Source organism: Melozone crissalis, unplaced genomic scaffold (genome assembly GCF_028551555.1).
Source record: "Melozone crissalis strain CALT ecotype California unplaced genomic scaffold, PUWL_Pcris_2 ptg000068l_1, whole genome shotgun sequence".
Lineage (NCBI taxonomy): Eukaryota > Metazoa > Chordata > Aves > Passeriformes > Passerellidae > Melozone > Melozone crissalis.
The window spans coordinates 17,751,988-17,777,467 of record NW_026535846.1 but is presented as its reverse complement, the minus strand read 5'-3'; the positions used below and the strand labels follow the sequence as shown (position 1 = coordinate 17,777,467).

The 25,480-nt window shown below is 44.1% G+C and overlaps 1 protein-coding gene across 2 annotated transcripts in view; it reads left to right on the top strand.

Moving 5' to 3' along the window:
* Nucleotides 1–25,480, top strand: part of LOC128945800 (fibronectin type-III domain-containing protein 3a-like) — a 40,002-nt gene that overhangs the window by 755 nt on the left and 13,767 nt on the right. For both annotated transcript variants that reach the window (XM_054289666.1, XM_054289665.1), the window contains exons 2-8: nucleotides 3,863–3,953; nucleotides 15,788–15,923; nucleotides 19,605–19,680; nucleotides 20,552–20,628; nucleotides 22,121–22,358; nucleotides 23,292–23,564; nucleotides 24,412–24,467. In XM_054289666.1, coding sequence (XP_054145641.1) covers nucleotides 15,828–15,923; nucleotides 19,605–19,680; nucleotides 20,552–20,628; nucleotides 22,121–22,358; nucleotides 23,292–23,564; nucleotides 24,412–24,467 — 816 coding nt within the window. In that variant the 5' untranslated portion in view covers nucleotides 3,863–3,953; nucleotides 15,788–15,827. The remainder of the gene's footprint in view (nucleotides 1–3,862; nucleotides 3,954–15,787; nucleotides 15,924–19,604; nucleotides 19,681–20,551; nucleotides 20,629–22,120; nucleotides 22,359–23,291; nucleotides 23,565–24,411; nucleotides 24,468–25,480) is intronic.

The following is a 25,480-nucleotide window of genomic DNA, read 5'->3' as shown; positions in this document are numbered from 1 at the left end:
GTCGCGCTTCCCCCAGCCCGTTCCCGCTCCGCTCCCCACGCTCGGATTCTCCGTCTCCTTCTTTCCCTTTCCCCTCCTTGTGCTGCTGCTCCGCGGGGCAGGAGGGGCTGCCATGTGCCGTCGTCCCCCCCAGGTCCCCCCTGGCCGCCCCCCCGTGCTCCCTCCCCGGCTGCCGCTGCCTGCGAATGCCACGTAGCCTTGTAGTTGTTCCCCTTGGCTGCTCCGCAGCTCCGGTCCCAGACACCTCCCCCGCGTCCTCCTGGGCTGGGGCAGGGGGAGGTCACTGCTGTCAGCCCCTGCCTGCCTGCTGACCGTCTTCTGCCCTCCCCTTCCCGCTGTGTCCCCCTGTCCGCCCTGGGGCAGCGGCAGCGGGGACCCCACTGGGGTCACTCTGCTGTTTATGTGTCTCACAAAGGGCTGGGGACTCCAGCAGCGGGTGCTTCCCTTCGGGGACAGTCCCCAGGGATTCTGTGCCCCCAGACTCAGCAGCCCCTCTGCCACCTCAAATCTGAAGTGTTTTGTGTGATAATCTCCGAAAACAGGGCACTAATGCATTGCTGGCAGGTGTATTTGCTCTCTTCAGCAGCTCGCCCAGCTGGTTCCTGAGTTTCATTTCTGTTCAAAACTTGGTTGGAATGATGGAAATTTTCTGTAATTTATAATTGAGGTGTCAGTTTCTGTCCATTCTGCTGCTACTTTGTCTTCTCTCTGTACCTTGCTAGTTAATTTTTTTCACTTTGGCAGCCCTTCCTTGGCTTTCCCTGCTGCCTGATTGGGAATATTGACACACCGATAAGTTCCCCAGCAGCCTGCTGCACGTATGTGATTCCTGATGTTTTCCTAATGTATTTATCTTTACAGCACTGCCTTCAATAGGGAAATACTGTCTCAGTCACAGATGGAAAGACTGAGGCACCGAAATATTTATGGCCCAAGGTCGCACAGGAAGTATGTGGTGAGGCAGGGAATTGAATCTAGATTTCCTGAGCCTCAGATCAGCATTTGAACCAGGGAAGCATCCTCTCTGTGTTTTAAGCCAATAAATTGACCTTGGAGTTAAGATGCAGTGTAGAAGAAAGTACTTTGTGTTTGGTTCAGTATCTGTGTAAGTAAGCACAGCCCGACTTGCTTCCCACACTCGCATTCCTTCCCTTGGTTTATGTAATTTGTGAAAGAGGATAAGGTGGTAAAATAGGAAAGATGTTGACTTTCTCAGGGCTCAGTGTGTGATCATGGGTGTTGAAAAGCAGCCAGCTATTACACTCTCCTCTCTCTTTGGGCTTTTTACCTTCCTGTTTCCAAATCTTGGAAAGTTTTGGAGTGCTGTTGTTGTCTGGGAATCTTTTGGTCTCAGCTGGGATCAAATAAATCCCATTTTCTAGAGAGCTGAACTGATTCAGTGGATCCCAGATCTCAGTTTGGGATCCTTCACGGGGCTGTGGATAAACAGGGCTGGGACTGATGGCTCACACAGCTCCTGGAGCAAGCTCTTACAAGTTACTCACTCAGCTGGAGCTCAGGATTGTTGCAGCAAGTTTTTGGAAAACTTGGCTTCAGCTGGAATGGAGCAGCACTTTGACAATGCAGTGGAATAATTTCAGCTCCTTGTGCACAAATCCCACCTTGCCCTGCTCTTCTCTTGGGACAGCTGATTTTTGGTGGTGATTTGGTTTGGTTGTTCATTTTCTTCAGTGGTTTTGAGGAACTGGATGTTAGAATGGTTTAAAACAATAACTCCTGGTGGATTCACCTTGAGAGAGAATAAAGATAACTTTGTCTACACAAATCCATTTCCTGCCACAAGCCTTGATCACAAAATGCATCTCTCTTTGATGTTGCACTGACAGCAAATCTGGATATAAATGTTGTGTATAACTCTTTTCATGACCTTTTGATTGTCATTTTTGGAGGCTGGCATTGGCATCCTGTTAACTGTGGGGCTTGTCCCACCCCTGCCTACAATTGTCATCCTTTATGGTTATTTTTAGGAAAGGTTTGGTGAGTCCTTAAAAAAACAAATATTTCATATGGAGTGTGCAGACAGGAAAAATTCCAGTGTTCTGCTCCCGTTCTGCCTGGCCTTGGGTGAATTTCATGCAAATTAAAATTTATCTTATAAGCTTGAAAGAGCAGCATTTTTATTTGGTGACTTGCTATTTCCACAATTGGGAAACTTGTCAGATTTAGAAGGAAATACGTGCCTGGGAAGACATTCTTATAATATTGTTCATCAAAGTCAGGAGCTGCTCTGAAATATTGTAAGAATTCTTTCCCTGCTTCCATATTTTCTTAATTTCCTGTCATGATTTCATTGAATCTGAGAAGAATTTTAAAATTATCTCTGAAAGCAGATGAGAAACCCTCAATATTAGTAATCCTACAAGAGGCTTGAGGGGAAAAAATAACATTTCTCACTTCTAATTTTGTTCTGTCTGAAAGCATCAGGTCTGAACTCTCAGTATTTAAACCTGGGTTGCTCAAGGCTCTGGTCTCAAGGCTGGGGGATGTGGAAGCAGGAACCTGTGCATTTTTTCACCTGTTTTTAGCACATTGTCATGAAGCTTCCCAAGGTCATGATGGTTGGTTTTCAGCTGTTATCTTTGCTGCAAGCCAGACCTTCACTGAAAAGTTTTGGATTCCTGAGTGAGGAGCACACACTGAACTCTTTATTGCATTCTTGAAGAGCTTATTGTAAAAGCAGTGATAATTTATTCTTTCAGTGGTGCTAACACAATCCTGTCTGTGTATTGACCAGCACAGACAGACCACTGGCTCCCAGCCCTTGGGCCCTTTCAATCCTAATGTAAATCTCCCCTTGTTCCCAGGATCTTGATTGATGTGGAAAATGCTTCCCTTTGCCCAAGATTCACTCTGGGGCCTGATGCTTTATATTCAATATTTTTCCAGTGTCTCACTTAAAGTAGCTCAGGAGGAACATTTGTTAGGTTGTGACTTCAGAAGCATCTTCAGGTGATGTCATCAGTGTGACCTGAAGACAGTGTCACCTTTTTGGTGACAATGACAATGGATTGCTGTGTGGGAGCTCCAGTAAAAGTGCAGAACACTCTGCACCTGCCTGGGCCTTATCTTTAGAGATTTCAGCAGGAATTTCTCCATGGAAAGGGCGGCCAGGCATTGGAAGGGAATGCCAGGGAGGGTTGGAGTCCCCATCCCTGGAGGTGTCCAGGGCAGGACAAGGTGGCACTCAGAGCTCTGGGCTGTGACAAGGTGGGGTCTGGCACAGGTTGGAACTGATGATCTTGGAGACCTTTTTAATTAACGGTTCTGTGAAGAACAAATTGGGGATTGACTGATCCCTGCAAAACCTTCCTGTGTCTGGAGGACCAAAAGAGGGCTCAGTGTGCAGATATTTTAGGAAGTGTTTTAGTGCTGGATGCAGCTTGAGAAAGGTGGTGATTTTTACATTAGTAAATACAACATCTGAAGTGGTTTAATGACTCCTGGAGCTGTTCATTTCCTTCTACTGGAGCATCTTTAGTGGAGCAGTTTTTAGATTAAAGCTGTGCTGCCCTGTAACAGCAACTGGGATTGTATCTCCAGCTTTGTGGTTTTTTATGTCCTTTAACAGAAGGGAAATGTGTGCATGACAATTTAAATTTGGTTATGTTTGAAACCTGATTTTTCTGTTTTTATTGCCATGCAGAGGAGTAGAGCAGTTATATTGTAGGTAACTAAATAAATCCAGTTACATCCAAAGAACTCCTCAGTGGAGTCACCACTGCCTGCCCCTCCTGGCCCCTGCTCTTTCCATGGATCTCTGGTGTTCCCTGCAGTTTGTTTTTCTTTGCATTTCATGTTTGCCAAGGCACTAACATGAAAATGTGGGTTTTTTTGCCTGCAGAAAGAAGCCTGAGGACAGCACACATTGCTCACTCTGCAGCAGGCACTGGAACACTCACCAGGAGGAATTCCAAGTCAGGAGAGTGACAACGGTAATTACACAGAATTTAGGATTCTCCCAGGTTTTATGAAGTGTTTATTTTCTCATTAAGTCTCCAAGTTACACTTTAAATTGAAATGAATGTATTTGATAGACCTCTAAACTTAGGACTCTTTTTTCTGGAAGAAAGTTCTGGACAACCTCTTATCAAATGGAAAAAATGAATTAGGGAAGGAAGAACTGATTGAGTTCTTGAGGTAAGAAAGGTTTCAGGTTCCGCAGGAACATTATTGATTTTGTAAGGTGGCAGCCTTATCTCTATTTTCACATTTCTTACTCTTTCTTCTCCCTTCACCCACTTAGCTGGAAGTTTTCTCTTGGAGAGAATTGCATAATTGGCTTTGGATAAAGAAAGTAAATTCTGTTTTTAGCCAAATGCATTTCCTGTGTAGAGAACAGCTGCAGTGGGTGATAGCATTCTGGTAGTGCCTTGCTCAGATCCTTTGGTTTTAATTGGAGATCATGGAACTGAGTTCCTTCTCCTGGAACTGCTCAGGTCAGGGAACTGATCTGCTGGAAGAGCAGAAGGGAATCTGTCAAAGCCTTGGGGAGGAGTGTTGGAAAGCAAAACATAATCAGCAGATGGATTTCATACAAGAGATAAAGAAAGAAGTGATAATCATGCTGCATTCCCTGCATCTGTACAGGTGTTTTGGGAGGGAAAGCGTTTAACCAGGTTAAATCACGTTTATAAATTCAGATGAGTTTTTTTCCTGCTCTTCCATGGGAATAATTTCAGTTATTTCAGTTCTGCTTTCAGTTCTGCTGAGTGAGGTATTAAAGTGCCCACTGATGTCACTTGAGTTTGTCACCTCCAGTCAGGAGTGAAGGCAGTTCACTGTTTGCATGGGAGGAGTTTTATGCTCCTGAAGGATTTGCAAGATGTTCATGTTGGTTTTAAGCAGATTCTGTTTAAAAAAAGCTTTTTTCTGGTCACCCAGGTGTGTATTTTTGTCCATTTCAGTGTGAGGGGTGAGAATTATTTAGAGGAACTATTCAGATTTGGAAGATATTATGTAAACAGCCTTTTGGTGTATTGTAAATTGTCTTTTTGGTTTTTAATGCCTGAATTTCTTAAAATATAAACTTGATAAAAACTTACATAAACTATCATCCTTAGGTTCTTCAAAATTGATAATTTCTAATTAGGCAGTTCCATAAAAATGTGATTCAATCCCCAAACTTCCAGCAGGTTCATTGGTTTGCAAATCAATATTCAAAGCTCAGGTACAGAAAGGAATGATTTCAGTGTGCTGCCAGCCATCAGCTGAGCTGTGGCAGTGATTCTGCTGCTCCTGGCCACTCACCCAGGCTGAGGGAAATGTTCCTGCTCCAGCCTCATGGGGATGATCTCACACTTGCATTTTTCCCCTGCATTTTCCATGAACTAAGGAAATGCACATGGTCTGATGCCACGAGACTGCTCAGCTGTGGTAATTGCAGTCACTTGTTGGTGTGTTTTAGCCCTGGGTTTAAGCATAACCTGTTCTAACCAGCCTAATTTGACCCAGTGCTCAGCTAAAGTGTTACAGCCCCAACCTCTGGTGTTGTGCAAGGAAAAGTCTGCAGCTGCTGTATCAAAATAATTCCTCCTTGCTCAAAGTTTGCTTAATCTGCTCCAATTTGAAGAAATCCTTTGCTTTTGCTGGGATTTTCTGCTTGGTTTTGAAGTCCTGGTTTAAGAGAGTTGTTAAATGAGAGAGGTCTGTTTGTGCTGCATCCAACACTGGTGATTTGCAGAGCAGAGCTGCAGAAACCTGGGAGCAAACTCCTGTTTGTTCCACCTGTGAAATGCTGATTTTCCTCCTGTTTTGTTGGATTAGGCAGCAGCTGACTGCTCTGAGCTGTCTCATGGTAGGAGCCTCTCCTGGAAACGTCCTGGCTGCTCTTGGTTTCCATAATCTGCACCATTGCCCTCCCTGAGCTCAGTTTAAAGTAAATAAATCAGTGGAGATGGGGAATTCAAGCATTTGGGAAAGAGCTTTTGGATCACCTGTGTCTCATACCAGCTGTGTGTGTCTGCCATCCCATAATGCTCCCAAATTCATGCAGGTATCACCCAGCTCTGGCACTAAAATGGGTCAATTTTGGTGCTTTCCTGGCTCAATCCCAGGAGGTTTCATCCAGGTTTGGACACACATGGCACAGGACAAAGCAGAGCAGCCAAGCTCTGGGTGCTCTTAAATTCCCCAATTTCCTAGTCCCCACTGGGAGATTCTAAAAAAAGCTTTTAAAATACTTTAATATTTCTTCCTTGCCATGAGCTGGGTGTTGCTGGCTGGAGGGAGGGACTGGCATGAGCAAGGTGCTGTGGAATGATGTGTTCCTGTTGGAGGGAACATGTCTGCACACACAGCAGCCGTTCCTCTGGGTTGCTTCCAAACTTTTCCACAACTTTTCCCCTGGAAGCTGGTAAATGGGCAGAACTTTTTTATTTTCAAGGAAAAAAAATGATCATAAAATGCCTTCAGTTTTACCTTCCAGTTTAAGACAAATGTGTCCCATGGAGAGGAGCTGTGCTCAGTGATGCAGATCCTTCTGCTGGGTTTCAGAGCCTTGGGAGAGGGTGCAGCTCCCTGTAGGAACTTGCAGTTCCCAGCTGGCAAACCTTGGCACACTTGGAAACTCTTTGTTTCATCTGCCCAGCTCTGTGGTACTTCCAGGTGGGAATTCCAGCTGCCTTTTTGCTGACCAGTTCAGGCCCCGGAGAGAATTCCAGGCACACACAAGGGCTTGTTCTCTGTCTTGTGCCTCTGGGCAGAAGTTTTTTGGATTTCTTTTCCATGGACTTTGGTGTCTGTTGCTTCCACAGCTTCCAAGTGATTTAGAGAACCATTTGGATATAGAATTTCCACAGTATATGGTTAATGTGTAAATAAACTGGTTTGCTTCAAGGCCTAAAGAAAACCAGAATAATGTTTTAAATTCACAGTTTTACACTTGGAAAATCATATTTCAAACAAGCCTGTTGTTAAATTGCATGTAATAAAGGCTTTTTTATCTAAGCTTGAAAGTTGTTGTTTCATGTAGCATTAAGATGTTAAAATTAGCACCTTGGTTTATTCCAGAAAGTGTCACCTTCCTAACAGCTGCAAAGAAAGATATTTTATGTTTAATTCTTTTTATTATTTACTCTCTCTCTCTTTTTTTTTTTTTTGTAACAACATTTTTGCAGCTAGAAAATTCCTAATCCCTTTATTTTTTAAGCTGAAATAAGAATGAAGCACCTTAATGGCTCAGTCCTTTGAAATGCTCCATTCTCTGAACATTTGTACCAGCAGGATTGGGATTAGGACAGGAATGGGACCTTTCAGGAACTCCTGGATTTTGGTTTATGGCACTGGTCACTTAGGAAGCAGCACACAAATGCTCAGGATTCAACTCTGCTTTTCTGGCAATAACAGAAAAGCCATAAAAGAACTAAAACAACAAAGGAAAATATTTATCTAAAAGTCATGTCATGTTTGCATTCTAGAAACTGTTCTTGCCAATTTTACAGGCCTCCTAAATGAATAATTCTGAGGGCAAGCATGGCCTTAACGTGAGCATAATATTAAATAACAGCCCAAATCAAATTAATGCACTCTGGGCACTCTGAGCTTTTCTGCCCAGCTCTTCCCAGTGGAGTTTCCTTTGGGAAGAGCAGCAGGGAGCCTGGAAAAACGTGGGTGTAAGGCTGGAGGGTGGGCACAGGAATCCTGAGGGATGGGGTTTCAGGCTGGAAAACAATCCTGGAGTGCAGGGGACAATTGTGTGTGATGGCTTTCCTGGCACACTCCCAGGAACCCGATCCATGCCAGGGTGAGCCGGGGTGAAAGGCGATCACATCCCTGGGGCAGAGCTCCTGTGGCCTGCCTGGCTTGGAGCTGCTGATTCTGGGTGTTTTAGGGGTTTTGGTGTCTGGGAAATGAGGGATTCCATCCCAACCTTAGCCCTCCTCCAGGCAGAATTTTAGGAGAGTTGAGATCCCTGGCCTGAGAGATGAGTGTTAATAGTAAATTAAAAATCCTCCTGTAATCCAAGCAAAGGCTTGGAGCAGAGTGTGGGAGCCTTGTCCTGGTGTCTGGAGCTGAGCTGGAATTTTGGTGAGGTCAAATATGGAGTCTGTGACCCCATATTAAAATGTTTTCCTATTATATTAAAAATATCTCTCCAGAAAGATCTCACACTGACTTTAAATGGGAAGAACACTGCACACAGGCATGGATCAGCTTTATTCCACTCTCCAGAGAAGAAACCAAGCAGATTTCATAAACAATTAAAAAACAAGTTTATAACCCCAGACAGAAGCTGTCCCAAAGGCTGGATTTTCATTACAGTAAGTGCTGGATTTAAGATGAGAAAGTTCCTATTCCAAGAAGCTTTCCTGGGGTCACAGACCTCACCTGGGTCAAAGCCACCCTGGATCAGGCTCTGAATAATCAAAATATTTGATCCCATTTCTTGGATAAGTCATGAAGGACATTTCATGTGAGCTCTAAGTATTCAGAACATTTGAGCCCATTTCTTGGGTAACTCATAATGGACATTTTCAGACAGGCTTTCAGTATTCAGAATATTTGAGCTCATTTCTTGGGTAAATCATGAGGAACATTTTCAGGCAGGCTCTCTCAATATTCAGAATATTTGAGCCCATTTCTTGGGTAAATCATGAGGAACATTTTCAGGCTCAAGGCTGTGTTGCCCTCCTGGCTGGAAGCCAAACTTCCCACAAGATGCTGTGGCCCAATTCCCTCGGGGGCCGTTAGAAATGATTTCCAGGATTTTAATCAAAACATGGATTTAGTGGGGAACAGATGACTTATGGAGCAGGGGTGGTCCCTGCAGAGCTCAGGTTATAACTGAGCTTCTGTTAAATCTCTCCTTGCCTTAATCTTGCCCAAAGTAAAGCCAGTCCATCCTGCAGGTCTCACGTGTGGTCCTGGGGCACAAACTATTTTAGGAGTGAGATGGTACCTTCAACACCTTGTTAATTCTGTTTATTGGAAAAATTTGGGTGGGAGAGGGCAGCTTGGGTCTTATTTCCCCAGTTTTTTCCGCTTTAGAATTGCATGGGGCATATCTGGGTTTTTTAGGAATCATAATTAAGGTTGGATCTTTTTGACAAGGTTATTCCTTAGCCTGAGGTTTGGGATGGTTCTGTGGCTGTTCTTTTTAACAGCCTTTGGAGATGAGTGATGGAAAATTGAACTGACAGTGGAGTGTAAAATACTCAGAGCTTCAGTTTGTAGGAGATCTGGATTTTGAGGCATGGCAGTAACAAATAATATTCTTTATCAGAGATCATGGAGTTTTTCCCCTGCTCAGGGAAAATATAGTTGCTATACTTTTATGTATTATATAATATTTATGATACTAATTAAGGATTCTGTCAGTATAAAAAGGTTTATGTAAAGCTTTAGCTCTTTATACAATTCTGCTTTTAGTAAAGAGCAATGTTAGTGTACTTTACCTCCTGCAATAAGTGAAAATTTAGGATCAGGCTGGCAGGTTGCATAAGGCACTGAACCTGGAAATCAGGAAGTCTCTGCTGAATTTCAGACTCTCCTTCCTGGACACATTGTTCTTTCTAACTCAGGCATGCTGTATTTAAAAAAGAAAAAAATAAAGTCTCTATTTAAGTAGTAAGCTCCTTGGAATAGGAACTTTCTCATCTTAAATCCAGCACTTACTGTAATGAAAATCCAGCCTCTGGGACAGCTTCTGTCTGGGGTTATAAACTTGTTTTTCACTGTTTATATGAAATCTGTTTGGTTTCTTCTCTGGAGAGTGGAATAAAGCTGATCCATGCCTGTGTGCAGTGTTCCTCCCATCTAAAGTCAGTGTGAGATCTTTCTGGAGAGAGATTTTTAATATAATAGGAAAATACTTTAATGTGAGACAACAGGAACTCTGAAACTCACTAAATCTGTAATACTGCTACACATTTGCACAAGGGATGATCTCACAATAGATAACATGACAAAAAGATACAATTCCAATGAAAAAGGTTTTTTTTTTCAGTTTATTAAATTTTTCTTATATCTTTTATATCACCATTAAGAAATACACAACCTTTTTGTTCTTCCATGTCTTGCAGTAAATACTGACAAATTCACTGTCAGTGCCTAAAGAGAAACATGTCTATAAATTGTAGATTGTAAATTAGTGCTGACTGCTCCAAAAACCCTTGATAAAACAGGAGTGATGTGTTTGTCCAGGAAGATTCTTGTGGCCAGAACCTTTCTTCCAGATATTGCTGTGACAGTTTTGAAGTTGCTTCTCCTGTGTCATTGAAGTGGAAGTGACAGAGCTGATGGTGCCTCCTCCTGAGCTGCCTGTTGGAAATGGCTGAAGGAGGCTGAGGAATGCTGGGAGCTCTTCCCAGGGGTTTACAAAACATTTATGGAGTCATAATGGTTGGAAAAGACCTCTAAGATCCCCAACTCCAATAATTTGTCTGTAACTGCCCCCATGCCCTGGAATTACTCATTATTCCACCTGGGATCCAAACTATCAGAGGCAGTTGGGTTGGGGACAAGGGCATGGGGTGGACTCGCTGATCTTTAAGGTCTCTCCCAACCTGGTCATTGTGGGAATTCTGTGAATTTTAACATTTCCAACTGCCTGCTCTGAACCCCTGATGTTTTCCAGACTTGGGGTGGGATGATCCCATATCAGCCAGCCCTCAGGAGCAACCAGGGAGCTGCAGAGGCTTTTCCATGGAATCTGAGCTGGAATCAGTGAGCACTGAGTGCTCCTTGGGGGCTGGCTGGAATTGAGCTGGAGCAAGGGAGGCTGATACTGGAGCCTTGCAGAGCTCAGCTGGAATTTGGGCTGGACTCAAGGGAGGCTGATACTGGAGCCTTGCAGAGCTCAGCTGGAATTTGGGCTGGACTCAGGGGAGGTGATGCTGGAGCCTTGCAGAGCTCAGCTGGAATTTAGGCTGGACTCAGGGGAGGTGATGCTGGAGCCTTGCAGAGCTCAGCTGGAATTTGGGCTGGACTCAAGGGAGGTGATGCTGGAGCCTTGCAGAGCTCAGCTGGAATTTGGGCTGGACTCAAGGGAGGTGATGCTGGAGCCTTGCAGAGCTCAGCTGGAATTTGGGCTGGACTCAGGGGAGGTGATGCTGGAGCCTTGCAGAGCTCAGCTGGAATTTGGGCTGGACTCAAGGGAGGTGATGCTGGAGCCTTGCAGAGCTCAGCTGGAATTTGGGCTGGACTCAGGGGAGGTGATGCTGGAGCCTTGCAGAGCTCAGCTGGAATTTTTGCTGCAGCAGGAAGTGAGGTCAGGCCCAGCTCTGGGGACAGGAATTGTTTGCTGCAAGGGCAGTCCTGGAGATTTTCTGTTTTTCTTAGAAGCTTTTGGAGGAGTGTCCCTGGAAAATGTTGCCTTCTTTTGAATATGAGAACAAGACCATGTTACATGAGATTGTTGAATTAGTTCAGAGCACATCTCAGGGCCTGTTCTTACAATATGTATTTGGTTTATTTATTTTAAAATATGTTAAATATGTTCTATTGTGAATAATTACTGTGTTTCTGCTTTTTAGATAATCTTTGAAAACAAAATAATAAGTGAATAATCTCTGAAAACAAAAGCTATTTAACTTAACTAACTCAAGCTATTTAACCTAGAAATGTGCTTCTCACTATCACTTCTTCCAGCTTCAGGTTTGTTGCTGAGATGATTAATGCAAATTATTTTATTTTTTTGTGGCTCTGTGGGCTGAATTCATTCCTCAGCTCAGCCCAGGTTTGGGAGTGACCTTTAGCTGATGTGTAATAGAAACCACTGCAAAAAAAGTGAATCAGGCCAGAAGTGGCCTTGCAGAATGTAACCTTTCTAAAATGTAATCTGTTGAATTCCATACTGAGTCAAAAATTTTCAGGACAGGGTGACAAAGCTGTAGAGACACCTCTACAAGTTCTGCTATTGATTCATATTTAATGAGTCACTAAACTTCAGTTTATTCCTATAAATTACAAAATTTGCCTGTTCTTTAATGCTTCCAGATGGGATTTTTTTTGCTTATTTTTAGTCTAGAATGTAAGATTTAGTGTATTAGCTCATCTTTAATGGCAGTGCAGCCTGTGAATTCCCAGGACTGTACTTTTTTCCTTTTTCCTTTTTTTTTTCCCTGACCACTTGAATAGTTCCTGGGGATGATGAATCCCTCACTGCCAAGAGCAGACCACAGCAAAAGCAGTTTGAGCTGCTCTTCCTGAGATTTGCTGGAATAAAGTGGCTTTGGGGACCCAGCAGCTCTTTGATGCAGATCTCCCTGTGGGTGGGTCCATGAACAACCCCCCCAGCTGCATTTGCCTCTCCAACCTGACTTGGTTTGGGGTAAATCCAAGGGATCAGAGGAGGCCAGGAACCACTGACAGACTTTTGGGGATGATGTGAAACTTGGGAATTTTGGTGGAGGAGAGGCTGGAGCTGCCCTGGCCCCAGAACCCCCTGATTCCAGAGCTGTTCCCAGCATGGCAGGAGGAACAGGGGAATTCTGCCCTGCTCAGGTGAGACCCCACCTGCACAGCTCCTCCAGCACAGGAAGGAGCTGGAGCTGCTGCAGAGAGTCCTGAGGAGGGCACAGAGGAGCCAGGCTGGGAGAGCTGGGGGTGCTCACCTGGAGAGGAGAAGGCTCCAAAGTGACCCCAGAGCCCCTTTCAGGGCCTAAGGGAGCTCCAGGAGAGCTGGAGAGGGACTTGGGACAAGGAATGGAGGGACAGGACACAGGGAATGGCTTCCCACTGCCAGAGGGCAGGGATGAATGGGATATTGGGAGGGAATTCCTGACTCTGAGTGTGGGCAGGCCCTGGCACAGGGTGCCCAGAGCAGCTGTGGCTGCCCCTGGATCCCTGGCAGTGCCCAAGGCCAGGCTGGACAGGGCTTGGAGCAGCCTGGGACAGTGGAAGGTGTCCCTGCCCATGGCAGGGGTGGCGCTGGATGGGGTTTTAAGGTCCCTCTTAACCCAAACCATGCTGGATTCTGGGATGCCTCAGTGTGTATAGAGGTGGGTTTGGGACCTTCCAATCTCCTCTCTGCCCCTGTGCTGGTTGTCTCCACCTTTCCCTGGGAGCAGCCTTGCCCTGCAGGGAGGGCAGGACTGGATTCCCTGCTCCAGGCCAGCCCTGGGAGGGTGTTGGGAAATGGCTTTTCAAGATAGAGCTCTGTCTTTGTTTTGTTGTGCAGGAAATTGTGCTGAGCATGTAATAACTTTTCAGGAATTCTCTTCTTATTTACCCAAATACCACCTACTTCCTTGAGTGGAATGGAGACTTTGGGGAGGTGAATCCTTGGATTTATTTCCCTGGAAAAGTTTTACCTGTTGAAGTGGGGAGGGGTTGAGTCCCACATTTATTGACTGTGTTCCCTTGGAGGGCAGGGTGGTTTTGCTGCTCTTATCAGTGTTTTCAGGGAATTGAGCAGTGCTCAAAACCCAAAATAACTTCTTTTTTTCCAATTTGTCAGGATATCCCTCTTTGTCCTCAATGTTCTGCTCTTTGCAGCCACCCCAGCCCAGCTGCACAGAGAAATATCAACGTTCTGAGCAGGTGAAACTGCCCCAAAACCTCTTCAGATGGGTTTGTTCCTGTCAATACTTCTGTTTTCTCTGCCCATATGGCCATTGCTACAAAGACACAAAATTGGCTGGTTTGGAGTTTATCATTAACAGTTTAAAACCAATTATTACCTGATACTCCAAATATTAAATTCTTCCTCAGAGAAATGAAGTTCCAGCACTAAGCAAGCAGAAAGTGTTTGGAGGTGTCCATGTAAATTAAATCCTCCCTGTGTCATTAGGCAGGAGATGAAGGCTTCTAAAAACCACAGGGATGTTGGGGCTCTGCTCTCTAATTTGTCCTAAAGAGAGAATTAAATTCAGCCAAGGCAGGGAAAGAGCACAGAAACTCTGAACCTTTATTTGAAGTTGCAGAGAATGAACACAGAAACTCTGAACCTTAATTTAAAGTTGCAAAGGATGAACACAGAAACTCTGAACCTTTATTTAAAGCTGCAAAGGATGAACACAGAAACTCTGAACCTTTATTTGAAGTTGCAGAGGATGAACACAGAAACTCTGAACCTTTATTTAAAGTTGCAGGTGCCTCTGGGTCCTGTTTCAGAACATGTTTTTCTGCAGCTGTTTGTTTGGGGTAGTTGAATTTGAGTGCAGAAGGAGTTGCCCTTTGCTAAAGGCTTTTCCCCTTTATTTCAACCACTAATTTCTGTTTTCTTTGAGATTCAAGAAATTTTTATGCATGTATAAAATAAAGAATTTTCATTTTACCTGTGTACAGTGAATTCCTGTTATGGCTCTTAAGGCTTAAATCCAACCTCAAAAAATGGGAGAGGTGTAGAGGAAGAAACCTTTGCCTGAATTTTACTGTTTTTTAAGTGAAATAGTTAAAATTTGCATCCTTGGCAGAGGCAATTCCAAACCTGACAAAAAGGAGATTATTTTATTCAGGAAATAAATCCCATGCTCAGGCATTTCAGTGTATTTATTAAGTGTATTTAGGCCAAAGCTGATGCAAATTTGATCTTTGAGGTCCTGTCCAGCCCTTGCACCTTGCAGTGATGTTTGGCTCCCTAAAGCTGTTACTGGAGCAGCCCTGGAGAGGAATTTCCTTGTGGAAGGAGCTGGGTGTTGGGAAGTCTTGAGGAGTTTGTTGTGCTGCATTTTGTGGCTGTGTGATTGCAACTCTGATTTGGAGCTGCTTTTGCAAAGGAGGAGTGGGGGTTTTATCAGTGAATTCCACCAGCTCCTTTGCCTTGTCTTGATAACACAGGAAAAACCTTTGTTATCTCAGCTTTCTTACAGATTTTTCTGTACAAAATCAGTTAAAACCAGAAGAAATTATGTTAATTATGTTATATTTCTCCTGCTATTGCTAATCTGCTGGAAATACAGTCCCACAGGTACAGAATTAATCAGCTTTTGTCTTTTTTCTTCCCCAAAAATTGCACTTTCCTTGCTGTTTGTGGAGAACTGAAGGAAGATTTGACGCTTTGAAGCAGCCTGACTTGGTTCATGCACAGATTTAGGGAGGTGTTTTGTGGTTTGCTTTTTATTTTTAAGGAATTGGACCCTCCTAACCAGATTTTGCCTTCTGGTTTATGGGAGGTAATGGGAAAGGAGCAGGAAGTGTCAGCATTTCCTGTATCCTGTTATCTTGTGCTTTTTATGGATGCTGGATTAACTGTACACTGAAAACTCCCTACCATTGGGAGCTTGCAGCTTGATTTGCTCTAATTACTATAATTAATTTGTATCATGTGTATTTTGACTTGCTCTAATTACAGATTATTCCCTGGAAGCTCCCAACTCTGCAGCACTTTTCCATTCACATTTCCCCAGAGTTGTCAGTCAAAAATTTGGGGACAAAGCAGGATTTTGTGTTGTCTCAAGCTTTGCTTTCACCCTGGCAGATTTTGTATTGGAGAAATTGCATGGTTTAGGGTTTTTTTGATCATCACTAAAATGTAAATGTGGTGTGTGCATTATGTAGCCTAAAGCTTGGGGTCTGCAGTGGAAGCAGTTTAGGAATTTGAAGTGCAAATTTAAGAAAAAATTGCAGTATAAATGTAAATTCCTTTACTGTGTAATTGCTGCACTGAGGCACCAATTCCAGCACTCATGGCTGAATATTCCTGATAATTAAAGGGGAGAATTTTGGGAAAAGGACATTTATTGCTGACATGAAAGAAGTTAAAAGTGCTAACACTGAAGTGTTTGAGTGCACTTGGAATTGGCAGAGCTGTTTGTCAAACAAACAGGGAATGATTTAAGGAAGGGAGAGCTGGATCTGACCCCATCCCTGTTTTTCCTTGGAGCAGGTGGCTGAGGTGAGCAGGTGTCCATGAGTGATCCCAAGAAATGATGGCTGAGCAGCCGCCCCCCCTGGAAGCCACCCCTCTGCTGAATGAAGTGCCACTTCTACCTCACATGGTCAACGGGGACAGCATCCAGCAGGCAAGTCAGCCCTCAACTGGGAGCACTGGGAGCAACTGGGATGGTGGCTCCACAAAAACCGGCTCTGAGAGCTGGGCAAGTGTGGGAACTCAGCACATCATTCCTGATGTGCAGAGTCACCGAGACAACCCTTGGGGGCTCGGAGGTCCTGGAACGTTGCCAGAAGTGTTTGGTGGTTGGATTTTGATCCTGCACAGGAAGCAACAGCTGTATGAGGATGGGAGGATCACAGGGGGATAAATGGTGAAGGGATGGATTAATTATAGTGTGAAAACACAGGTTTTAGAATCTCGGTACAGGGAGGTTCTAGGGAGACAAGATGGAGGAATTAGGGCGTGTCCTGTCCTCCTTCTTCTTCTTCTTCTTGTCGTCCATCTTCGATGGTGATGGTGGCACTTTGAGATTGGTTCTTACTGAATGTGCACTTGTCAATAAGGGTGAAAGGTATTGGGGAGAAAAGGTAAATATCTTACACGTAGTTTTTAGTATAAAAATAAGCGACCGCCCCGAGGGCAGTCAGTGTGCTCATGGCTGGCTTGCTGTGCGGACCTCTGTCGGGCCGAGAGAAAATATTGTAGATAAGAATTAATAAACAACACTGAAGAACTGAAAAACCTGAAGACTCCTTTCGTCCTTTGGAGCGTGGGCTGCCCCAAGGCCATCCTGAGCCTTTCCAGGCCATTAGAACAGCCGAGGAACGGGACAGGCAAGGATCAGCCAGTGAGCACTGACATCAGGAGTTAAACAGAAATGGAGAGAGGAAAAAAATCATTCAGCTCCCAGGCAGTGGACAGGTGTGAAAAAAAGGCTTTAAAATGGAGCTGCAAACTCCAAAAATCAAAGGAAAAATTGGGGGGTTAATAAAGGTTTTCATACTCCTGTGAGGTGATGAATTAAGATTAGCAAGGGATTGCAGAGGAAATCTATGACAGGAAAATGAAAAAAGACCTTGGCTTCCTGGTTTTGAGTGTCTTCATTAATAATTACAGTGCAGTGGTGAAACCTGAGTGTATTTAGTTGAAACTTTAGAGCTTTATTGGGCACAACCCTTCAGAAGTCCCTGGTGGGATTAGAAATGCAGGTAAAAAGTGGCAGCAGAACAATTGTGAAGCCCAAGTCTGTGTAAATTGTCAGTAAATGTGAATTTTGTTCAGCAGAAAGAGCTGAGTGCTTTGGACTACAAATACTGGGAGTTCTTCCCATCCTTTGAGGTCTGGCAGGCCATACATGCTGAAAGTTTACATGAGATCTCTAATTTGTCATTGCTGCAGATAAGATGGAGAAACCTGTCTTGTTTCAGTTGTGTATTTGGAAAAATGGGATTTTTAAAGAAAACGTCCTTTTCCCTTTCTGCCTCAGACCCTGGGGGTGGAAGTACAATGAGTATGTCTGGAAATGAGCAAAGTCTCTGAGATATTTCTGAAGTTCTGGCAGTGGAAGGTGAAATTTCAGCCCTGCCCAGCTGGGAGGTGGCTCAGGTGGTTCAGGTTTCATGAGGAAAGGAGATCAGGTGGATTTAGTTGGCTCCTGTCCCCAGAGCTCTGTGTGTGGGACATGGAGGTGACAGTCACTGACATTTTTAGGACCTAGAGAAGGCTTTGCAATCAGATGAGATTAAAAAAAATTAGGGTTGTATTGTGGAGATGCATTTGAAGAGCAGATTTGAAGTTTGAGTAGAATCTTTTTATTAAAGAGAGTGTTGACTTGTAATCTTTATTAATGCAGAGAATTTTTAATTATTTCTCTGCCAGTGCTGTGGAGGACACTGCTAATACTTAATTATTGTAGAGAGATTTGTTTCCAGAAACCAAAGCTGTGTGTTTGGCCAGTGAATCCATTAGCTCCATTTCACTTGAAGCAGAAGTTGGGAGTTTTCTGGAAGGGTTTCTGGATCAGAAAAGGTGTGAATGGGCTAAAAGCAGAGCTGTGGGCAGAGCAGATGCCACCAGCCCTGCAGAGGAGCTCAGGACCCCTGGAGGCTTTGGCAGCTCCTGGGCTCGGCTCTGCCCTGTCTCTCCTGGCTCAGATCCACCCCTCAGCCCTGCTCCAGCTTCCTGGACATGTTCCTTGTTGGAAGGTGCCTGGGACTGCATTTTCTGTATTAATCCCAGTGAGTCAGTGCTCTGAGGCAGGGCCTGAGCATTCCTGGCATTCCAGGCTCCGCTGCTGGGATTGCAGCACTGCTGGGATCCCTCCCTCTGCTCTGAGCTGCAGCTCGTGGATCTGTGCTGAGGATGTGCCACCTCACAGCCTCTGAATCTCTCAAATATTCCCTTTCTTGCTTCTGAGTTTTGCCCTCAAAGATGAGCCTTTTCCTGAGGTCACTCCCTGCCTGTGCAATCCTGGATCCACAGCAAATCTTTTTCCTGTTTCTTGTGCTCTGGCAAATCCCCAGCCCATTATTGTCAGTTTTCTTTAAACAATTGACACCACTTCTCTCCCTTTACCCCTAGAAATGTATTAGCATTGAAGTCATGCATTTACTTACGTTCTGAAGTGACAAATTTGCATAAATTTCATTATCAATGCAAGTTATGCCATGTTTAAAGGCATTCTGTGCCATCTCTCACTCTCCTGGAACTATAATAAATATTACTGAGTGCCTAAATGGCCTTTTGAGGGATTTTGGTGGCTTCTTTACATCCAGAAACAAATCACCCACCCAAAGTAAAATTCTCCTGTACAAGGAGCATCAATTCTCCCCTACAAGGGAGGTTATGAAAAATAAAATCAAAGATTAATACACCAATATGCAGAAGCTGCAAAACCAGTGTAAAATAGCATTTATCATTTATCCTTGGAGTCTGTAGTGATGAGAGCAGTGAAATGGTCCCTGAGGAGTTCAGGGAGCTCCAGCACAGAAAAATTCATTCATTAACGGCATGTGTGGCTCATTGTACCAGGAATTAAATGGCCAGGTGATTTCTTCAGGTCCCATCTGCCTGCTACAAATGTCACTCCATGAATAGTGCCAAAATACTTTATAAAAATTGAAAGGAAGAAAATTACACTGATTTTCTCAGCTGCTTTATTTATTTCAATTTTTACATCAGTGCCAGCTGTCACCAGGGTGGAATTTGAATTGTGTACCTGCAGTTCTTACCTGGCCAAACCCCTTTTATTAAAGGATTAACTGTGGAATATTATAGGTGTTACAATAAAGTGCAGCTGCCAAAATTCCCCCAAGGCTGGGGCAGGATGAGGGGAAGGTTTGGGATCCCAGCAGTGCCTGAGGAGTGATCCTGGCCCAGCTCCAGGTGGATCTGTGTGCCAGGGGACCAGCGGGACCTGCAGGATGTCACTGGGTTCCTCCCACAGGGAGAACTCACCTGGGCTCACAGGAGCTGCAGGCAGAGCTGGTGGGAAAAGCCTGGGATGCTACGTGAATCTCAGGTCATCATTGCCTCAGAAAAAGCAGAAAAATCAGTGTGAAATGTGAAATTTAAAGCTTATTTCATGTCTATCAAGTGAGGCACTTCTGGGAGTAACCAGAGGAAAAATACAAGGATTTTATGTCAAAGTAGGAGGAATTATTTTCATTCTAGCCATCATTTTCCTGTGTTACTCCAAAGTTGCCAAAGCTCTGATGTTGTTTGTCTCTAAAGAGAAGGAGTTTTCCCCCAGAGAATGTCTAAAATTCAAAAAGCCCCCAACCCCTCTTTTTTGTTTTGTTTCCTGCAGGTGATTCTTGTGCAGGTAAACCCAGGTGAAACTTTTACAATTACAACTGAAGATGGACACATTCAGTGCATTCAAGGTAAAGGGAGCCTCAAGTGCAGAATCCAAATATTTTGGTTCTTGGGTTATTCCACTGAGTTTTTTCTGTGATGTCAGATGTGTTTTCTGCACTGGAATAAATCAGATTTTTCAGTTTGTGTCCAAGCACAAATGAGGCAGCGCTGGGAAGCTGCCAGGGTTCCCTGAATCCTGCAGATTTTCAGTCCCAAAAGATGGGTTTGCAGTGATCCTTGGCTAAGTGTCTTCCCAGGATCCTAACAAATTATTTCTGTGGTATTTATTACAATAAGTTAAAGAACTTTAAGGGGCACTGGGACCTCCCTGTGCTGTGAGGTGGGGGAGTCATTGCTCCACTCTGTGCCTGCAAATTCCTTTTTACCTTCTGGGTGAGTGACAGAAAACCCCAGTCAGGGCAAAATATCTCCTGTAAGTCAAGTTGAATTTAGCAATATTTCCATTTTTGGAGTATTTGTCACAATGTTACATGATATTATATAAAATGCGTCCATTCTGCTTTCATCAAATCCCCTACAGAAATACTTCCCTTGAGCTTCATATAAAAAATAACGTATTTAAAATTAATTTTTAAATTCCTACATCAGCTTTACCCCAATACTTGCATTTGCCTTCAGTACAACAGACTTTTAGCTGTCACGAATTAAGAGCTGAAATTATCTATACAGATTAAAATTATTTATACATATTTTTGTGCAATTAAAAAGCCACTGCTGGCCAGAGCGTGGTGGCTGGAATAAAGCCAATAATCAAACAGAGAATGGGATGCAATCCCTGGTGTTTCAGGCTCCAGGGTGGGCTCCCATCTTTGGCAAAAGGTGTCTCCAGATGGGAAAAGCCTTGTTTGTTAAGAAGTGTCCCCTTATCCTTGCCAGGTCCAGCACATGTCCCTATGATGTCACCAAACGGTTCCATGCCGCCGATTTTTGTGCCTCCCGGTTACGTATCTCAGGTACGTATTCTCCTCCTGTTGTGGGTGGTTTTTTGGGGAAATTTTAATCATATTTTTATTATTTATTGGTGGTTTTAGCTGTGAAAAAAAAAGCCATTTTTTCCATTGAACTTACCAACTGTTTCACTTTATTGTGGGCTCTGTCCCTTCTGTTACTGAGTAATGTCTGATCCAGGTTCCAGGAATTTTTTAATCCTGCTCCCAGCAGTTAAAAACACTTTTAGCAACAAGAACAGCTCTGAATTGACTGTCTGAGCTCCATGAACAGGATCCACATGTTTATTTTTCATCAGTCCTGTTTGCAGGGTGAAGCTGGGTCATGTGAACAGTCCCAACTGGCTGCAGGTTTTCTATTTAATATAAAAATTTATCCAAATTTTCAGTGCTCCTTTCTTGACCAGCCCTGATCTCCTGAAATTCCAGCAAAGCAGCACTGCTGGAGCAGAGTGTGGTGGTGATGCAAACACTGATTCCAGTGATGTGTCTGGGAAATGTGCAGGGCTCTGGGCTCTCCCAGCTTTGCTTTTCCACTCCCTTGGATTGTCCACTCCTGGGTGTTGTTCAGGTCAGACCTGCATGTTGTTACCAGAGATACTCCCAGTTTGATTTATTTCTAAATTAATGTGTTTTAAAAGGAAATAATCAAAACCAAATGTGGAAACAGAACTTGTGTTGTAGTAATGTTGAAAATCAGGAGTGTTGTGAGTAGGTTTGAAAGCTGTAACTGTGAGCTCTTGGGTTCTCCAGGCAGTTTCTTTTTGCACACAGTGGAATTTTGGGCTTCTGCTGTTCTTCAGCTCTGCAGACCTTGAGCAAAGATTCCCCCAGACAATTTCTGATCCCTGTGAAATGGATCCCTCAGTGCAAACAGTGGGCAAAGCCCTGGCAGCACTGAGCTGCTCAGCCTGAAAACCACATTTATTTCTTCTGTGTTTGCTGTCACCTGAAACCAGCAGGGTTGGGTTGTTTTCCCTTGGTTGTTGTGACAGGGGTTGACAAGTTGGAAAGCAGCTTTAAATCAGAGCTTGAGTTACCTGGGCTGCTCTTGTCAGATGAGGTGATAACTTTGTGTTCCCAGTGTCTGGAGGAGCCCAGGGCTGGTTCTCTTGGGTTCTGCCAAAGTGGAGTGAAATAATTCAGGAGTGAGCAGGTTGTGGACTCCCAGCCCTGGAAGTGTTCCAGGACAGGCTGGATGGGGCTTGGAGCAGCCTGTTCTGTGGAAGGGTCCCTGGGGTGGGATGAGATGAAGTTTGAGGTCTTTTCCTGCCTGAGCCATGCTGGGATTCTGTGACTGTTCAGACTGACTGCCTCAAACTCCACTTCATCCCAGCAGTACCTGCCTGGTTTCCACTGGAATCCATTCTGGTGTGCAAACCCTGCCTGTCAGGCTCTGGATATGAACCAGAGCAGGGCAATCAATCCCCTGTTGGCTCTACAGTATTTGATGGGATTCTCTCTGGCCTCACAGTTGCTTTCTCCCGTTTCCCCGCAGGTGGTGGAAGAAAACGGAGTTCGGCGAGTGGTGGTGGTGCCCCACTCGGGGGAATTCCATCCTTCCATGCATCCCCCCCCTCCTCCCCCTCCCCCCCACGTGCCCCATTACATGCACCACCCCCATGCCCTGCTGCCACCCCCCCCTCACCCCGTGTTCCCCGCCGTGCCCGGCACAGGAGAGCTCCCGCCTCAGTTCATGCACCAGCCCCCGCCGCCACACGTGTTCCAGGAGCAAGGTGAGAGCCCAGAGGGTCCCCAGGCCCTGGGGACAGCTGGCCCTGCCTCCCCACACATCCCCAGGGCTTGTGTTATTAACTTAGAGCACCCCTGTGGGTCAGGGACTCACCCGAGTCCCAAAGAGCGAGTCCCTGAGTGTGCAGAGTGCGGTTGTGTATCCTCTGATTCTTCTGTTTGCATCCTCTGTTTTCAAGGAATTGTGCAAATTTGTACCTGAGAAATGTTGTGTTTTCCAATCATGCATCCCTGCTTTTGCCACTGCAAATACCACAGCAGTGACTCCTAAAACTCCTTTCCCACTGACTTTTGTCACAGCCTTGGCGTGAAGTTTCTTGAAAATGAACTTCATTTGATACATGAATGATGAATGTATTTGTTTTAGTCCAAATATGACTGAAAAGTGAACAAAAACAACCCCAAAAGTGTTGTTGTCCAAAGTGGAGGGTGAATGCAGACCCACTCTAAAAACTGAGTGAAGCAATAAATTAGTGAAGGACTGGGGTTATGCTGAATTAAACCAAGCTCTAATCCTTATTTTATTATCAAGACTTAAAACAGAAATTGGACTTAGTAAGACTATTCATTGTCTCTCAAGCTTAAATTGGCAATTATGCATTTTGACTCACTCTAGGCTAAAACATTCAGGATGTGTTGGAAAAATTCAGTTTGGGTCCTAAATTTGCTTAGTTTTTTGTAAATGTATCTGTATCAGGGAAGAGAGGCAGCTGTAAAGCAGGATCTGGAGCAGCTGACAGGAGAAAGACCCAAAAAATTCAGTTTAAAAAGAGCCCAAACTCCAAAATCCCTGCACTTCCAGACTGACAAAGCACAGGGAAGTTCCAGGGGCTGGATTTTAGTGATTTTCCAGCTTGTAGATTCAGATGTCAAATGAATAATTCAGGATAATGAAGTCATTTCTCCCTTCTTTGCAGAACCTCGTTCCCATGGGAGGACAAACTTCATCCAGAGGGACGAGAGGAGTCTCAAAATGCAGGAGCACCTCAAGAAGAGGCTAAAGGACAGACAAGCCAGTGGGCACACCAACAATAAACTGAACAGCCCTCCCTCCTCACCACATAAAGTCCTTAATTCTTCCAATGCCACAATTCCCAATGGGAATGGGAAGGGCCAGCAAGGGGCAGTTGGAGCACTAAAGCAGAAGCAGATAGGAAAAACAAAGGGCAGTCCAGAGGCAGAGATGGGAGGTAGGTGCCATGGACAGGGGAAATCTCAGTTGTTTTCTATAAATTCATTGCAAAACAGGTTCTGAAAAAGCTGAATTTATAGATTTGTTTGGTTCTTCAGGATTAGAGGAAGCCTGAAATCCGTTATGGTTAGATTTTTTTTTCTCTAGGAATAATTGTAATATCAAGTTTTTTCATTTGGTATTTAGCAAATAAGGTCTTCAAAAAGATTTAATCTTAAACTTTTTTACTTCCCTGCCATTTCTGAGCCAGTGATCAATATTCCCAGTGAGGGTGACCTGTAGGTACTTCCAGAACTTCTGGTGTCACTGTTTGTGGTTCTTTGTGATAAACCAGGTTAACCTTCAAGAAATATGAAAATTTGAGCAGTTGTAGAAGCTGCTGTTTAATTAGTTCTAATTTCAGCTTTTTAATACCTTGTGGCTACTAAAAACCTTGTGCGGTGTCTTTGAGACAGTGTCAGGCTTCTTCCAAACTGGGAATGTTTTGCCATAGAAATTCCAGGAAAACAAATCAGGCAGAGATAAGATCTTACTATCATTTTTTTAACACCTCTCATTTTTGGAGGAATGTTTTTGTGTTGTCAAAGAAAACCTATTTCTGCTCCATTAGGAAAAGATCCCCTTTGTGCAGGATGTACTAAAAGGGTTTTTGTACCACTGTTGGTTTTGGATAGTTGGTGTTTCTGCCCCTCACACAGCCAAAACAAACAGGGGAAATGAACTTTGCACAATAAGAACCATTGTTCAAGTCCTAATGAGGCCAACTCCATCTCGTGGTGGCCTTTTGGTAACAGCCTGGGTTGCTCTCAGGCTTTGGGATAATCTGGTTTGTGTTTAAATTGCAGAATCTGACACAGAATCCAGGAAATGTGATACTCACTTGAGCATTGGCAAGCCAGTTGTAAGTATTAGCCTTAAAATCCCATTATTTTCTGGGCCTGTGCTTCCTAGAAAATAACTTGTGTTTTATCAATCCCTTTTCCTTTGTTCTTAATGGTTTGATTTTTATTAATAGAGAAGATAAATACAGTTTAGTTGTCAGAGTTTATAGCTGGGAAAGGGCAGCCATGCTGGAAATTCACTATTTCTCAGTTTGCCAGCCTGTAATCCCAGAATATTCCACTGTTGCAGTTTTCCAGTGTGTGTGAGGGCTTTACCTTGCAAACCAGGGGCCTGCTAAACTCTTGGAAGTTTTTCCACTCTTGGAACCATCCTTTGCTCAGCAGGGAGGATTTAGGAGTGTTAAGGATAAAATTACACAAATAGATCCTCTTTTGATGTTATATTGAGAAACTGGAGCAAATATTTGAGTATTTAGGGACTTATTTAGAAAGGTGGAGTCTGGTGAGGGTAATTAAAATGTCTGTGTTTGATATTGAGCAAGTTTAATGAGCTCTTCTCTGCATTATCCACACAGCAAACAAGGGTTGTGTTCCTTTGCACCAGCTTTTGAGGGTTGTTTTGGTCCTTTTTCCCTGCTGCTTCTGACATCTGTACTTTGAGCTGCCCCAGGGCTGTGTTGCCTTGGGCAGAGAGAATTTGGAGTGTGGGAATGAAGCAGCAAAAAAAAAAAAAAAAAATCAGACAAGAAATGTTGAGTTTTACAAACAGAGCCTGTGCTGTCCTTAGGATCAGTGGCTGAATGTTGTGTGAGGGAATGTCAGAAATGACAATGAGGTGTCTGTGCCTAAATCTGCTCTGGGGTCCTGCCCAAGTCTCCCCAGCTGAACATTTGCTCCAAGTGAGTGATGGAAACCTTGATGCAGGAATTTTCTCTTCCTGCCCCACTGTGGTGTTGGTTTGGTGTTGGAAGGGAAAGCCTTTAGAAATGAAAAGAGGAAATCAGTGCAATCCAAAGAATGCCTCTATATTCCCACTCCAAAGGGAAAGAATTCCTCCAGTGAGGAGCTTCCT